We start from the raw sequence: 18,309 nt of genomic DNA, 5'->3' as shown, positions 1-18,309 counted from the left end.
GAGGTAGACTATAAAGCTGATATTACCAAAGGGGAAAATGTTACTTTGGGCAATGATTTCATCTAGAAAAATTCCTGTGAATTTACAATGGGAAGTTGTTGCCTAAAGATATTCACTGGTTGGGGATAAGAAAATGAGAACTCTCAGGCTCCGGAAGAAAAGTCATTAACTGGCAATATAATAGAAAATGGCAGCTACAACATTCAATTCCAGAGAATCCCACAATCGGAGCACCACTTTCACAATCCTTAAGTAGGAACTTGATATTTCCACATATTCTCTAGAAATATGGTACATGCAAAAGGTTTATGAACAGCCTTAGGGTATGAGGCCCTGAAAAGATCTCAGTGTAGTCCTAAATACATTTTAGTTCAGAATATAATGGGAAGGAAGATGCTCTGAAACTTGAAATTCAGACTTATGAAATAAGCATGTGCTCTGACAGTGCTTTCATTCATAGTAAGAACAGTTTCCTAGAGCAGTTATCTTACGGACTGGCCTAAGATTTAACAAGAGGATACCGCCTCCCATTCCATTTCCAAATGCCAGCTGGACTGGCAATCCTTTCTTTGGCTCTAGCATTGGGAAAAATTCCTTAGGAGTTTCTAGAAGAGGCACATAAGCTTCAGACTCAAAGCACAGTTTCACTTGCCTTCTGATTCTTCCAATTTCTTGAACTTAAAATCACGTCAATCTAATTAAACCCTGTCTAATCAATATCTTGCTAATAAATAATTATAGATAGAAATTACTTGAAAGAATAATGGATAACATACTACTACATGTTCTTTGCTTCAAACTATATAATATATCTAAGTGTAGTGAATTTATTTCCAAGGCAAGAAGTCTAATTAACCAAAAGCCAACTACCACCTAGTCCAGGGGGAATTGAAGTCCACGAGTCATAAAAGAGCCAAGGTTGCATACCCCTGACTTAGTCCATAGTGTGAGAAAAGCAGGTAAAGGATCCATTAAGACAGAGGAAAAAGTAGGGAAAAGAATGGGTAGATTTCTACCTTTGGGGGTAGAGGAAGGTACTGCATTTACATATTGATTAAAAAATGAGGTATATAAAGATACTGCCATACTGAGATGAATGCCTGGGCAGCTTCTAACTGAATTTGAGCCAAATATAGGAGACAGTCTCACATTAAGGCATGTTTCCTTTCTCTTCCATGTACCTCAATGAAATATATAACCATAAAGTACTTATTCAGTAATTTCTATAAAATAATAGAGAAGAGATGTGATTATTCCTTAATTTTGTCCAAAAGGAGATCCTATCAATTAAAGCAACCATAAACCTGATGTCTTCCAGATGTGTTGGATTTCAATTCTGATAATTCATAGTATGTACATGCTGATTAGAAATCATAGTGGTTGAAGACCAACACATCTGCATAGTACCACATGTGGGGGCTGGATTGGGAAAACAAAGTTCAAATTATCAATAGTTAATTAGATTAACATAAATCCCTATTTCCTCCTCAACTTTAATTCCTCACATTGGCTGCTGATCAATGAACCAGATAATTTCCCAGAGCTCTTTATTTTATTAGAATCTTTTCACATGCAGGCATCCTAAAACTGCTGACTTAGAAGGGCGTAATCTACATAAAGCAAGGATAAGAATTAGTATCATCCATAAAGTATATACTTATAGATACATCCAGAAAATTCTTTATGCTTACCCAGAGATGGAATAGAATTGCATTTTATGGTCTATAGATATTATAAAAGCACATGGAATATGTGATTTAATTTTGAAGTGCTAAAATGGATAATTAAGTGATAAAATAGAATTCTACCACTTCTGATGAGGTTATAGGTAATCAAGAAAGATTTCTGGAATAATCTTTTCCACTACTTTAAACATAAAGGCCTCGTTCAAGTTGTCAAAAGCTTTTTCTGCATCCAAAAAAACTAATGCAACCTGTTTGTCGTTACATTGTTATAAATATTCAATTATATTCAAAATTACTTTTACATTATCTTTTAGTTGTCTTTTAGGTAAGAAACCACACTGATCTTCATGTATATAATCCTGTAAAACTTTTTTTTAAGTCTTTCAGCTAAAATAGATGTAAAAAGTTGTAATTATTATTGAGAGAAATTGGCCTGTAATTTTTCACAGAAGTTAAATCCAGTCCATTTTGGGTATTACATAAATGTAGGCATCCTTCCAAGAATCTGGTATAGGATTGCCTTGTAAGATAAAATTCATTAAGTCCTTCATCGGAGGAAGTAGTTGATCTTTGAAAATTTAATAAAAACCACTCGGTAGGCCAACTGGTCCCGGACTTAGATGTTTTAGTTCTTTTAATTGCTTCTATTATTTCAAAAGTTGTTATTGGACTATTCAAAATTTGCTTTTCTTATCGGTTTTCTGATAGTTTAGAAAGATTGTTATATACTCTTCCATAGTACCTAAAGAGATTTCTTGTTCTTTATGTAAATTGTTAAAGTCTTTGAATGTTTTTGTTATCCATATTGGGTTTATTCCCCCTTGAAGCTTGGTATGCCACTCCCATCTGAGAATAGTCAGTTACAAGGACCTAAGTAGCTAAATCCCAAAACTTCCGGAAAGCTCCAATTTGCTTAAAGATCATGTAAATACCAGTCTGGCTAAATGTCATGTAAACAATCTCCAGCAAAATACTAAATCAACTGGTATCAGTGACAGATCTAAATCCTATACTTCACAAAGCATGGTAAACATGGCTTTAAAGCAATCCTAATTGCAAAGGAAACTATAGTTCCTGAAGAATTAGCAACAAATCTTTCGTTGTGAAGTTGCCAATTAGGAATTTAGAACTAATAAAACTATTTTGTCCTATTTAAGTTCTTTGACACTTTCTGTCACATTTTCTCTATGTTCTTTTTGATGCGAGATCTCAAAATTATATTGAACTGCAGTTTTCTGACCTGAATATCTTGCCTTCAAGCTAATAATGTCATCTGAAGGAAATTTTTAGTTGATCATCACTGCTTGAGTTGCAGCACATGAGAAAGAAGATATCAGATTCTGATGTTCAGTGAAGTAGATACTGTTAATTAATGTGTTGCTTTGAAATTTTTATTGTTAAATCATAAAAGATCTATAACTGTAAGAAATCGTGATATAGGTCAGAGTTTTATGATGCTGCATTAGAATTATCAGCATGCTATGGTGCATAAAACAAAAAGATGTAAACTAATGCAAGCTCTTAATCTTTGAATAAGATAGCCTGTTTTTCTATGTAAATAGGCTCCCAAAGCATTCCATTCTACAGCTATTTAAGAGCTTCTGTAATGGCTGCCAAGGGTTATGGCAATCAACAGCTTGACAGGCTGCTGTTGACTCAATCTGACTTGTGTGCCTCAAAGCCTGTCCATGCTGTTATTCTGACTTCTTCTGACCTGGAGGTCCAGTCTTCACCACTATAAAGCTGCAATAATCAACTGTTTTGGGTGATTATTTGTCATGAAGAATTCATTGGAATATTATGTATGAATGTCTTAACATAGAGGTTCTTCACCAAAGCAATATTGTTATTGAAACAGTATTTGTTAATAAAATACTGAAAAAACTTGAATGGAAGTATGTTTCTGTTAATTTTTTGTCATCTAACAAAATCAATAACAACACCAATAAAAAACATCTCATAAACATTAGTTTGGTGTAGTAGTTAAGATGCTGACCTAGAAAATAGGAGACTGAGTCCCACCTTTGGTATGAAAGCCAACTGAGTGACACTGGGCCAGTCATCCTTCTTTCACTTCATAAGGGGAAGGAGTTGCTGTGGGGGAAATAGGAGGGGGAAGGGGTATTGATATAATAATCGTGCCTCAGATAAACCTCATTGACATAAACCTCAGATAAACCTCATTGTGTTTATAAAAAAAAGGGATAAGAATTAGATAGATAGATAGATAGATAGATAGATAGATAGACAGACAGACAGACAGATAGATGTAATATAAAATATTTTATAAAATATAAAAAATACTGAAATTAGCTATGGAAATTTGAGCTTGTTTAAACAAGTAATATAAAAATCAACATGTAAGGGGAAAAACTCAACCAGAGCAAAAAATTGTCTATTAGCTGATGGCTTGTTTGATATCATGCATCACTGAATTAACATAAGTGAGTATTATATATGAAATTACAGCATAAACAGAACTTCTAAAGCTAAATAGATGAAGTTCAATTATCCTTTTTCTTCAACTGTAAGTAAAATTCTTACATATTAGCAATATATAGACTGTTAAGGCACAGACTTAGCTGGTAAACTACCAGCTGTAGGTTCAGACTTCAGAGTAACCATCTGTAATTTGGGAATATATTGAACTTCAACTCCCAGAACTTCAAGCAGCATGTCAAAATCTTGGTCTTCTGGATGCAGAAAAACAATGTATTTGGAGGGCATCAAATGAAGCAAGGCTGTCTCAAAACATCATAGCCTCAGGAACATGAAGAGATAATCTGTAGCAACCAAACCTTTTCAACTGGCTGGTAGATTCAAGCTCTTGGATTGGTTAATCCTAAATCCAGTTTTTAGTTCATGAGTGTCCTGGATGTCATATCCTCTAGTACAATTATCATCTTGTCAAGTGATACAGATAGGCTTTCCTCACCAAGATATCAGACCATCATGTTAATGCCCACAATGCATCAGAATGATTTCAGTTGGTGGAATTGTGGGCAATTTAAGGCATATGATTTGATAGTCCAACATAAGCAATAATATAGGCTCTCATGCTTTCCATGGAATATCATTAGGGCAATTTCCATACTAGTCTGGACTCTATCCTTGCTTGGCCAATAAATAGTATTTTGTACAAAGCATAAAGCATATTATCTCTATTGTAACCTTTATCTTTGTATTTACATATATAACTTACCAGTGGACATACCTCTGAATAGGAAAATACATGTTTCAGATCAGAATTCAGGTGATTTTATATACTTTTATGGTATCAAGTTTATAGAACTATCCAAGTCAACCAACTCAGGGCAGATACAACAAAACAGCTAATATACCCAATTATAAGTAAGACTAGATAAAAATGATAAAAGCAAACAAAAAAAGTCCCTGGTCTGATAACAAAAATGCACGAAAAACAATTTCTTACCCCAGGATCTGGGGAAAGAACCAGATAATCAGTGGTGGGATTCAGCTGGTTTGCATCGATTCGGCAGAACCGGTAGCTAAATTTTGCTGAGTTCGGAGAACTGGCTGAATGCACACTGCTTCTGGAAGTCCAGTCTAGGCCTGGGAGGCCAGGAGGAGGCCTCCCAGGCCTAGAATGGCCTACCAGAAGTGCATGGATGCCACTTACGGAAGTCCGTTCTAGGCCTCAGAGGCTGCCCAGGTCTAGAATGGCCCGACGGAAGTGCATGAATGCCACTTATGGAAATCTGTTCTAGGCCTTGGAGGCCCAGGTCTGCATTCAATAAGAGAACTGGTTGTTCAGGTATTTGAATCCCACCACTGCAGATAATTAAAACTAATTTGCTGGGCAATAGAGTCGGGGCAATGTGAACCTGTCAAGTGATGCCATTCTAGACAGCAAATGCCATGACAGTAAAGTATGATGCTATAATAATTTATCAGGGTAATCATATTTAGGTTAAATCAGATGTTGGCCAATTCAACTACTAAAAGATTTTGGCCAAGTTCCTATAAGGAGATGCCAATGGATTCTTCACACCTAAAATTGCTATGCTATACACTTAGCTTTTCAGGATTGTAAAATTGCCATGGCTGCTTGTCAGTCAAGTACATTTATAACCGAATGCAGACACTTTACCTTTTCTTCTTGATTGACGATGACCAATTGTTACTCCATATATCCTTGCATTTGGAGGCTTGCTCAGATTTCTGCACTCTGGCTGGATTAGGAATTGCTCTGTTTATATAAAAAGGAAAATCCATTTGAAAGAAGAGCAAACACTCTGTGCAATAGCACAATGAATTGCTGAAAAGATAAGTAAATTATGAAAGTAACAAGAAATACCAATGAAGTCTCTGAAGAAGAATGACTTTGAATTGCCACCCAATTCAGAATTTATTTTTTCAACTTGATTTCTGATTGAATTGTGTAGTGCACTGTGTAGATGCTAATGTAAATCAGAAACACATTGAAAGAAATACAAGTCCCACTTCAATAAAATTTCAACAGAAATACATTTAAAATTTGTATTGACATATTTTACCTACCTACCTACCTACCTACCTACCTACCTACATACATACATACATACATACATATGTGGGGAGCTACCGGAGGACTGGAAAAGAGCTGATGTAGTTCGTATCTTCAAAAAAGGAAAAAAAAAAAAACGGATCCAGGAAATTACAGACCTAGCAGCCTGCCTCAATACCTGGGAAGATCCTGGAAAAGATAATCAAACAACGAATCAGCAAACACTACAGGCAAACAAAGTCATTACTAAAAGCCAACACAGGTTTGTCAAAAACAGATCATGCCAGACAAATCTTATTGCATTCTTTGACCAAGTGACAAAATTAGTGGATCAGAGGAATGCTGTGGACATAATTTACTTGGACTTCAGTAAGGCATTTGATAAAGTAGATCACAACCTACTACTTGACAAAATAGAAAAATGTGAGGTAGACAGCTGACCAGCCGTACTCAGCGAGTGGTCCTCAATGGAACCGCATCTACATGGAGGGAAGTGTGTAGTGGGGTGCCCCAGGGCTCTGTTCTGGGCTCAGTGCTCTTCAACATCTTCATCAATGATTTGGATGAGGGGATAGATCATCAAATTTGCAGATGACACCAAGCTGGCAGGAATAGCCAACATTCCAGAAGATAGGCTTAAGATACAGAAGGATCTGGACAGACTTGAACACTGGGCACTATCTAACAAAATGAAATTCAGTGGTGAAAAAAGCAAGGTTCTACATTTAGGCAAGAAAAACAAAATGTACAGGTATAGTATAGGGGATACCTTGCTCAATAGTAGTAACTGTAAGAGGGACCTCGGAGTCTTAGTGGACAATCACTTAAATATGAGCCAGCAGTGTGCTGCAGCTGCCAAAAAGGCCAACACATTGCTAGGCTGCATTAACAAAGGGATAGAATCAAGATGTGAAGTGTTAATACCATTTTACAATGCCTTGGTAAGGCCACAGTTGGAATACTGCATCCAGTTTTGGTCACCGCGATGTAAAAAAGATGTTAAGACTCTAGAAAGAGTTCAGAGAAGAGCAACAAAGATGATTAGGGGACTGGAGGCTAAAGCATATAAGGAATGGTTGCTGGAACAATTTACCCAAATAACGATTTACCCGAATACATTGGATAAAAAGAAAGATGATAAGATACAAAGAATTATTAGATTGACAGGGGAACCTTAAATCAAAGGAAGAACTAAAAGAACAGGGAATAATTATAGACTGGTGGCCATATTTACAGACACAGTCGAGATACAGAAAGATATGGAAGAATATGGAATTCAAGGGGTACCACAATAATTGAATAGAATATTGATAGGCAAGGAAGAATTTTTTTTAACAAAAGCGTATAAATATTTATTAGAGGTAGAAATGGAAGAAGAAATAGTGAAAGGTCCGATGATAGCATGGGCATGGAATGTAGGCCGAAATATAAATTTAGAGGAATGAGAAAAAGTATGGAACAAAAACTGCAAATTAACATTATCAACGGCATATAAAGAAAATCAGTACAAAATGCTTTATAGGTGGCATCTAACACCGGTGAGATTGGCCAAGATGTATACAAATATGAAACCAGACTGTTGGAAGTGTAAATATAAGGATGGAACATTTTATCACATGTGGTGCCAATGTCCTAAAGCAAGGAAATACTGGGAACAGATAAGGAGATGGCTACAGGAGATAACAGGAGAACAAATTGAATTTAAAGCTGAATTATTTTTATTAGGAATAATTAATCAAAAGATAAAGAAGCAACTCCAATATATTATTGTATACACAGTAACAGCAACATATATTGTCTATGTGCAATGCTGGAAACTTGAAAATATACCAGCTAATGATATGATTATCCATAGATATTAGAATGTGCCGAGATGTATAAGCTTACACTACAAATGAAAGGCAGGGAAGAAACAGAGTTTTATGAGGTATGGGACAAGTGGTATAATTGGTTAGAACAGAGAAATAAAAATGTATAGCAATAAATGTAAATAACTGTAAGAGATACATGACACAGTACTGTTAAAAAAAGAAAAAAAGAAAAATGTTTATCGTTTTGTAAATTGAAAAAATAAAAAATAAAAATTATATATATATATATATATATATATATATATATATATATATATATATATATATATATATATATATATATATATGCTTTCTGAGGTTTTTGCGGGTGTTTGTATGTAGGTCTTTGGTTATTTGGGTTTCCTCCCGCGTAAAATTGGAAGTGTCTTGGCAACATTTTGACGAAGTCTCATTCGTCATCTTCAGGCTGGTGTTTTCAGCTTCGTGCTCCTCGGAAATTTGGAAACCCGCCCTTATTGACAAACGACTCCCTAACACAAAAAATGATACCAGACCCACACTCACAAAAACCACACAGGATGTCACCACCACACATCCACGCAAAAAGCAAACCCAAAGCCACACTGATGATGAGGCACGACCACAAACCAGAAGCCAGACCACAGCTGCAGCATTAGCCACTTTAAACCCCTCCAATCCATACATGAAGCAAACTGACACCCTCCATGAAGATGAGGCACGACCACGAAGCCAAAAAATAGCAAGGCAGCCCAAAATCTTAAACCCCCCTGCAACTCAGACTAACCTGAGCACAACCAAATAGAACACTCCCCCAGCCAATCAGAGCACAGCCAACCCCCCAGCCAATCAGAGCGCAGCCAACCCCCCAGCCAATCAGAGCACTGCCAAACCCCTAACCAATCAGAACACACCTCTACCCAATCAGAACACAGCCAAGCTCCCACCCAATCAGTTCATACCCCCACTGGCAGTTAAAAGGAAGAAACAGCTAAGACCACACATTGCTGCTCGAAGCACGAAGCTGAAAACACCAGCCTGAAGATGACGAATGGGACTTCGTCGAAACGTCGCCAAGACACTTCCAATTTTACGCGGGAGAAAACCCGAACAACCAAAGACCTACATACAAACACCCGCGAAAACCTCAGAAAACACACACACACACACACACACACACACACACACACACACACACACATATATATAGTGTTCTCAAAATGATGTTTTCAAAAAAATAGTAATCACAGGATCTTATTATCTATTTTCAATGGCAGCATCAAGCTTTTGCAATTCTAGTAAAACTTTACTCCAGGGTAGCCATAAGAAGGAAGGAATTGATTTAAAAGAAATTACATTCTGATACATTAATTCTGAATGCTTTACGCTGGGCAGCTTATGCTAGGCAGTTGTTCATACAATAGTTTTATGGACAGATGACCATATAAAGTAAAACAGTGAACCCTAATCTAAGTTAATGGTATTAAATAGTACAAGCTGCCCAATGTAAAGCATTCAGAATTAATGTGTCAGAATGTAATTGCTTATAAATCAATGCTTCCTTCTTATAGCTCCCCTGGAGTGAAGTTGTACTAGAATTTCAAGAGCTTGATGCTGCCATTAAAAACAGATAATTCAAGTTAAGTATTTGGAGGAATACTTAATACTAAAGCAGAAAACTTTAGTAAACCGAAGCATCTTCAGTTACCACCATCCTAACCATTAATTTGTCTTAATAGCTGGAGCAATTATTTAGATAAATTAATTTACACAAAATTAATAATTATTTATAGTTGAAATGGTAATACTTAATCCTCTTGCTTTGCTGTAATCTTTATGTCAGCTGATTCTTTTAGTGCCAGGTAATTGTATGTGGCACCGTGACCTTGGGTTTAAGTTTTTATTCTATAGATTTTTTTTCTTTCTCCAAATACACACTCTCTCTCTCTCTCTCTCCCCCTCCCTCCCTCTCTCCCTTCCTCTCTCCCTCCCTTCATTCTGCCCCTATTTAAAAAAGCCAAATAAGTGGCAATAAGTTATTCCCGCTTGGGAATTATGGGAACTGAAGCTCATATACCTTAAAATTGCCAAGTTGAAAAACAACTCCTTATGACATTTGTTGCCTCAACAAAGGATTGCAGTGTAGTTGGGAAAATCCATTATAATGGCTGCAAGCACTGGGCCTGTGGCAGGCAATTTAAATGCAACGAGACAAAAAGCTTCATACCCCAGTTATGATATGTTCTTTGAGGTGAAGATGAATTGCAATCCACATAGTTTGTCCATCTTCTTCACCCCTTCCGTAAGTGTTCTCTGTGTAACACAGAAGGTACCATGAAGTGGCTGGGATGCTTGCACATGGCTTGATCCTGCACCTGCAGAGAAACCTCTATGGCTTTTCTAACCTCTATGGAATCTGCTTCTGGCCACAGAAAGGCATAAAGAAAGGAAGCAAAGTAGGAGAAGCAAAGCCATGTGGCCATTTCATTTTGCAGTCCAAAGCAAGGGAAGGAAGCATATTAGCCTATGAAGAAGCTTGGTATGTTTTGCTCAAAATTTGTAACAGTGACATCTTCCCACTTCTTCCCAGGATTTGGACATCACTATTGAATTCTGTAGAGAAGCTACTAAGACAGAAAAAACAAAGTACTTGGAAGTAAGAATATCTCTAAGCCCTTAGAGAAATACTGTAAGAAGGAGGGCTGAATTGCACACAATCTTTTACGAAAACCAGTCATGAATTTTAGTTGAATATAGCCCAATATATTGATGTAATCTTTTTCATCCCTAAAAACAATTTCCTTTCCACTTTCCTTCAGTTAATACTGTATCTCTCACTACCACTTGGCTGAAAGTAGGCTCCTACAAGATGCACATTAAAGAAAATGACATTGAAAAATAATGTATGAATAATCACAGTAAGAAATGTTTGGCTGTTAATATGGTCTAAAAGTCCGCCCTTGACTTAGTAAAAATTGATAAAGAAGGCAGCTATTATGGCTTGATAAAAGTGTTTTCCTGAGGGCAGGACTAAAAGTGACAGTTAGAAGATTATTAAGGAGAGATGCAACCTAGAATTAAGGAGAAATCTTCTGACAGTGAGAACAATTAATCAGTAGGACAGTTTGCCTCCTGGAGTTGTGGGTGCTCCATCATTGGAGGTTTTTAAGAAGAGATTGGACAGCCATTTGTCCAGAAAAATATAGGGGTTCCAATCTCCCTTCCAATTCTATTATTCTGTTTCCTAAGATGGCGACCACAGAGTGAAAAACCAAGAAAAAAAAATAGAAAACAATTATTAAGAGGTAGTAGTGAGATTTATAAAATGATTAGCACTCTTCAGCCAGGATGGGAACCTTAATCATTGCGTTCCAAAATGAAACAGGGAAACAGTCAGTCAGACAGATTATAAAACTATCAGTCCTTTGGACCATAAAATATTTTGGCAGAACAAAAGACTAGCAGACAGGCACAGAGGCATGAATAAAACCTTTTTTTTATATACATAAGTAGTTTTAGCAAAGTGAAGAATACCTCTTACCTTATTAACCTAAGCCAGAATGTAAATTATTTTGTGTGGGCTTAATTGAGCATTTTAAACTAACTATTTCATTCAATAGGCAACTGAAGAAAAATTAAAGACATTGTGATTTATTACAACATGAGAATTCAGTACTTTCCTACTTTTTAAAAAAGCTTTTTTCTTTTTTATCTCTACAAATCTTTCATTAATGGAAACCTGAAATAATATAAATATTATTTAACATTATTTAACAGTATTTGAAACTTCCATTTCTCCTTTTAAGTTCTCAGAATCGTAATGGAAAGACCTACTCTCACCATTGCTGTGCTTAGAGTAAGCACACTGAAATCAATATCTTAAATTGATTTCAGTTAGCAATAAGTAACTTGTCTCATTTCAGTTTTTTAACAGATTTTCTCTGAGCATGACTAAATTTGAGTCCATACAATAACTCTTTACAGAAATTCTAGTTATTCTAGTTTTAGCTCTATAGTTTCTTTTCAGACATCACCTCAGTTGGATACAGTTGATTGTTGGATCAATTGGGATGTGCAGTCCATGGACAGCCCCCCCCACACACATAGAGCCTCATAGCTCCCCATTTTGCAGCCTGAGTCTAACTTCAAAACTCACTATCAATGTTTGAGAAATCCAAACTATGCTAAATCAATTATAAATGGTATGATGTTGTGGTATATTTGTTTCTTTGGGTTGGTTTTTGCTTTGTATACTAATGTTCTGCATTTATTATTTATCTCAACCTTTCCCCAAATTCAAGTTTCTCTCCTTTCCTTACTATGTTGGTGGGTCGCTCAGGATGCAACTTGGAATCAAGGAAAGGAGCATATCCTCCTAGTCAAGAGAATTTATAATGAACCAGCCACAACAGTGGTTTACCAGGAAAACGCCTGTATGAATAAGACTTCATTCTCTAGCCTAATGGTTGGTCATTTGTGTTTGTGTGTGTATGTGTGTGTGTGTGGTATGTATTAAGTATAGGACTACTCAGTTGGGACTACAAAAATCCAGATGCTTGCTAGATAACAGAAAGACAGTATATAGTTTTCTGTATCTCTTTGCTGACTTCTTGGAACATCTCAGTTTTTTGGGCTCAAATTGGAAGCTATGGTAAATATCTATATTACATTTTTTATATTTATATTTGTAAAGCATTATAGTACAGCAAACAGCAAATGATCTTAAAGTAATAAATTCAAATGATGTGCTTCCTATGTGAAAACTGATTTCCTATAGGTACATCATACAACAATGGAACAACTTTTTTCAGCCAGGGACACATTTGGAATGTTGGGAGCTGATGTGGGCTGCTGCAGTCCCAAAGGGTTACCATGGAAATCTGCCTATTTAAAATGGGAAGGGCCATAGAGCTGTCAAATCCAAGCTGCAAACTCAGACATCTTCTACATGAAAACACCAAAGAATTAAGTTCCATGCATCTTCTTGCACCTCCCTGGAGGTATGTAACCCAGATCTAGTACCCTGAACAAAAGCATGATTTTTTCAAAACGTAAATGAACTTCTCAGGATATATTACTATTCTAGAGGGTGAAAAGGGATCTGTTTAGAATCCAGGGTCATTCCAATAAATAAAGGGCAAGGACCAGTGTTTGCATTATGATATTGATTGGCTGATTTGATCAATACTCCATTTTTCACGAAAATGCTCAAGGGTGCATAGTGTTCTCTCCTCCTTTTCCTGTTACCACAATAAGCCTATTAAGTGTGTTGAGCTGAAAGAGACCAAGAGTCACCAAATGACCATCTAGGGCTGAGGGACAGACTTGAAATGGGTGTCCTCATTCCTAGTCTCTACCTCATACTTACCTGCTTCCTAAAATAATGTATTTCTAAAATGCAGGTGGAATCGAAAACCTAGTAAACATAAGAAGGGAACCTATGTTTTCCATAGGCACCTAACTGTCAACTTGAACAGATTTTCTGAAAGTAAATAACAGGAGCACTTTTTACAAAAGTATTCTTTTGTTTACAGAGAACAGAAAATAAGCAGGAAGCTTGCTCTCTACTTCCCAATATCCCTGTCCCTGTAAACCATCTCCTTTGGCCATTGCTTTGGCTGAACACAAGAGTGAGTGATGGTTTTTTAAAAGTACAATAATTGCAAACTATATCCAGCTAACATTTGATCTGAATTGCAACTTGGGTTTTTGTGCTGCATACTTATTGCGTGAAGAGGCACTTGCAATGATATATTTCATTATTCCTCTGTGTGAATTTGAGGTTTATAGGAAGTTACTGTAACATATGATAAATGAGTACTAGTAAACACGATGCCAAAGAGCTTAAATATGAATTTCTTTCCTTTTGAAAAATTTTCATCCCATTTTAAATGATGATGTTTTAATAATCACAGGAAAGATATTACTGCGCGCGCGCACACACACACACACACACACACACAGAAACATCTAGTAGCTCATCAAAGAAAGGCCTGCAGACAAAATTAGAGATGCCAAGTAAATAATTTCCCAGATTATTTCAGAAATATTATTATTCTATTAGCTTAAATGTGGAAAAAAGACAAGTCTAACGCAAGGCATACTATTTTTCCAGTGTTACAAATTAGTGTGTTTTCTGCTGTTGTATAAGATATCATTTATTGAAAATCTGGGATTTACTTCAAGAGATTTGAAATATATCTTCATATACATTATATATACAGGATATAGACTCTCATGCACAAAGTTTTAAAAGTACTGTAAGTAGAGCATCAGACACATTTGCCCAACTATCAATGAAATGAAAGATTATTGCACTAATAGACAACTGAACTTTAGGAAATAATTGGATCAGCCATTTAGAAGAGGACTGAGGGGGGCATCTTAGCTTCCTGTGGAATAATTCTTTACATTACTGCCCAACCCAAAGTGACAAGCTCCTGAGAGCTTTTGAGATGCTCTGCATTCTCAGCACAGGCGATGTTAGTTAGCAGCGATCCCTTCTGGTCCAAGCTAACGCAGAGATGCATTCCCAACAGAGCAACCCCCTCACCGTCTTTACCTGTTGGGGACCAACGGAGCAGCCAGGTGGACATGCGCGGGGGACCGGAGGTACCTCATCATTTTGGGGGTGAAGTCCGTTGCAGCTCTGCCCTCCTGCTCCCAGCCACTAGCAAGCAAGCAAGCAAGAGAGACCAAAGTTGTCTAGAGGGTCCAGCGAGAGGAGCGGTCAGCAAGAGCCACAACGCGCGCTTATTCAACGGCTAATTCTTCTTGCAGTCCCCGCGGGACCGTGACCTACGTGCACCGGGTCCGGGGTATCGGCTCCCCCATTTGCCATTGGTGCCCCCCCCCCGAACTCTGTTTCCCTTTCCTAAGCCACGCCTCCCCAGTGGAAGCTCCGGGTCTCCTCCGCCTACCTTGCGCCCCCGGCGCCGTCGGCCGGGAGCCGCGCCAAGCACAAGAAGAGGAGCAGGCTGGCGATTAGAGCGAGCAGGGCAAGGACCGCCCGCATCGTCCTCTCGCCCGCCTGCAGCTGCCTGGGTAGCTGAACGGCGACGCGACCCGAGAGCTGCAGAAAGCGAGGAACGGAGAATGAAGAAGCGATGGCAATGGCAGCCCCCCCCCCCGCTGCAGTGATGGCAACACCGTCAGGTCGGCGGCAGTGGCGGTGGTGGGTGAAGGAGAAGGAGGGGCGGCGACGGCCCGCCCAGGGTCGCCGCCTTCTCTTTGGCCGAGCCGCACCGCGCCGCCTCCCCAGCTGCTTCAACTCGCGAGGGGCGATCACAGCCAGTCCGGCTCGGTGGCACGAGATTCGTTTCCTTCTGGGTCTGACGAAGCCAAGGGAAGGGGAGGGGGGCACCTAGTCCCAGCCCTGAAAACATCCCTTGGCAGTCCGCCTCCATTTCTCTCCCCCGGGGTCTCTTGCTCGCTCTTCTCCTATCGACACCAAGCGCCTGGAGGGATGGAAACGGAATTGGGAGGTGGGGGTGGCGCGGGGAGGAGATGGTGGGAGTAATCGGGTGCCGTGAAAGAGAAGAGTGGAGAGAAACCAAGTATTTGCTAGCACCCATTTTCCAGCTGCATCAAGATCAGGTGTAAAACGACAGGAAAAGGGTGCTTCTGAGCATGTGAAGAATGATAGAGCTTTAGGGACAATAACAGGATTTCAATCTTCTCCTGAGGCCCAAGCAAGCATAGTGTGAAAAAGCCAACAGAGCTTTCAACCCAAGCTTTGATAGATTTGTAAAACCTTCCATGTAGGACATTTCTGAGGCTTAAATTGTGGGCATCCATCCAAAGCTACTACTAGAGTACTAGAGGAATGCCAAGCTCTCATATGTGAGCAATTTTTGCTCACTTTTCCTTTACAGGTAATAGTGACAAAAGAACAACAGAAGAGGGCCAGCCTCGCCCCTCCCTATCTCTTGTCACTAATTACTCTTGTTACCAACAATGTATTGACACAATTGGTTTGAGAAGCTCACTTCTATATCTAGCACCTGTACAGCTGCAACATGCTAAATTTTACTTTTATCTTGACTGAGGCTTTTTTAATTTATTGGTCATGTGAACTTAGAACTTGGTTAGTCATGGATCAATACAAGTGATGAAAGTTAGCCCAGAGAAGAAATATTAAAAAGGGCAGAAAAATATATTTTTCCTCAAAAGGACTTTTTAAAACCAAACCTGGCCCCAAATCTATCTCTGTGCCCCAAGCAAGAGTTAGGCCCATACAAATGCAAATGTAAAACCATCAGAAAGTTGAAGCCAGAGCAATCAAGAAGACAAAAGAGAAGATCTGCATACCCCACCCAAACTCTAGGAGTCAGCCCCATCACTTGGGAAGCAGGATATGATAATAGAATTAAACCACAGATATCAAGGCCTAGACAAACACTCAGAAACAGCCTCAAGGTTCATGCCACAGGAACAGGAAACTTCCAAACAAAAGGCTAGGGGGGGTATAAAACCTACTGCCCATGTGCTCAATCTCGCTCTGCTCTTCTTCTCTCCTCTGCACTTTCCTGAAGAACCATCTTTCTGCAATAAACTGTAACCTTCTTCCCAAAGCAGCCGCCATGTTTGCTTATTTATTCCCGGCTTGGATGAACCAGGATGAAGACTTGACTTCTAACAATTTGGCACCCCAGATGGGACTCCAAGCTAACCTCTCCAATGGACTGAGACTGGTAAGCCCCATCTTGCCGGCAGCAGACCCCCCTTGTGTCTGTGGATGGGTTTCCCAGGCCTTGCCCATGTGGAGCTAGGGTAGTAAAGGGAGTTTTGAGAGTTTGAGCTCAAGGGCTGCTTTGGAAAGAAGGTGAAGGTGAGTACCTCTAAATTTTAAGTTTAAAGCCCAGGGGAACAAAGAAAATGTGTGTATTTCTGTTTGGGTGAGTGAGAAGACTTTTTTTTTCCCAATCACAGTTGGATTTTGCTGCTTCTGGTCTTTCCTAGCCGCAGAAAGGATCTGTTTAATTGGCAGAACCTGGAAAGCATGGGGGTTGGCCAGAGCACAGAACCTTTTGTTAGGGAAAAGGGAGAGACTGTGTGAAAATGAAATGGAATGAGTGAATGAAAGAATTGGATTTGGGCAACTAGCTGGTAAGGCCCTGTAAGCAAAGCAAAGTTAGGAAAGAAGTCTCACAAGGAGACTTCGACTGTATTAGGAAAGAAGTCTCACAAGGAGACTTCGACTGTTAGGAAAGAAGTCTCACAAGGAGACTTCGACGACTGTTAGGAAAGAAGTCTCACAAGGAGACTTCGACTGTTAGGAAAGAAGTCTCACAAGGAGACTGGTTAGGAAGAAGTCTCACAAGGAGACTTTGACTGTGTAGTGTATAGAAAAAAATAGACTTTGCTTAGGGCTTTGCTGGGAAACCAATTTGGCTAAATAAAGGTACTTAAAAGGGAAAATAAGAAATAGTGATTCTCTCTCTCTTCTCTATGCAACCACATGGTATGTTTAAAATGTGTGCCTTCCCTAACTTGAGTTATCTGAAATTTATGGTGGGAATGACTAGGATGTGTAAAACTAAGACTTCTGTTCTCTTGTCTTTGTGTATATAAGTTTGTCAAAGTCTCTGTGTGAGAGGTAAATGTGACTGTTAACTGTTTCAAATCCAGAGGAAAAAGAATTTTAAATTCTGCTAGAAATTCTGCTTAAAATAAGCCACAAAAAGGAAAAACCTCACTCTGTTGGTCTGGCCAACAAACAGAGTGAAGAAAAAAAAATTGTGTTTGTTTTTTGTTTGTTTTCCTCTTTCTTTCTGAGTATTCTCAAGAACAGCCTTAAGTTACCAGGAGGGATTGTTTTAAGTTTATCTGTTGGAAAAGTTTCACTTGCATTTACTGTATGTGTTTTATCTATCCTTTTCCTGAAAAATGTGTGTCTATCTACGAGAGCCTTTTGAAACTCAAGTCTGCTTGTGTGGGGAAATAATTTTTTAAAGTTACTTTTCTTATCCTATCACTTACTGGTGAAACTACTATGAAGCTTTCTGAAACATAAGCATTTTCCAATCTCTAAAATAATGTTATCTATTTTAGAATAAATGTTAAAGGCAGATTCTCCTGCCCTTGGCAAGTTGCACATATTAAAATAGTAGGCTTTTAAAATTATTTGGAGTTTTCAGCATTTTCAAAATGCCTGCAAGATACCCCCCTTCCAATTTTTTTTCCTGCCCTTTGTCTGCCTCTCCTGGGAGAGTCCACCCAGAAAGGGGGGGGGAGACCTTGTTCTTGTATCTTTCAGCCCTGCAATCCTCTCCCAAACCTTTGGAAG

General features: G+C 38.5%; 1 protein-coding gene across 5 annotated transcripts in view; it reads right to left on the bottom strand.

Annotated features, from left to right (window-relative positions):
• ST8SIA6 (ST8 alpha-N-acetyl-neuraminide alpha-2,8-sialyltransferase 6) overlaps positions 1-16,248 on the bottom strand; it is a 52,402-nt gene extending 36,154 nt beyond the window's left edge. For 3 of the 5 annotated variants that reach the window (XM_039331597.1, XM_039331595.1, XM_039331596.1), the window contains exons 1-3: positions 14,942-16,248; positions 14,584-14,691; positions 5,797-5,895 (exon numbers count right to left, since the gene is read on the bottom strand). In XM_039331597.1, coding sequence (XP_039187531.1) covers positions 5,797-5,895; positions 14,584-14,691; positions 14,942-15,036 — 302 coding nt within the window. In that variant the 5' untranslated portion in view covers positions 15,037-16,248. Of the gene's footprint in view, positions 1-3,681; positions 3,780-5,796; positions 5,896-14,583; positions 14,692-14,941 lie in introns of those variants that run through there. The other 2 variants (XM_039331600.1, XM_039331599.1) reach the window with 2 other exon arrangements.
• Between the last annotated feature and the right edge of the window lie 2,061 nt (positions 16,249-18,309).

This window comes from Crotalus tigris, unplaced genomic scaffold, assembly GCF_016545835.1.
Source record: "Crotalus tigris isolate CLP2741 ecotype Arizona unplaced genomic scaffold, ASM1654583v1 scf7180000024437.13266115, whole genome shotgun sequence".
Taxonomy (NCBI): Eukaryota; Metazoa; Chordata; class Lepidosauria; order Squamata; family Viperidae; genus Crotalus; species Crotalus tigris.
The sequence above is the reverse complement of the archived record's forward strand: the minus strand, read 5'-3'. Positions and strand labels throughout refer to the sequence as shown.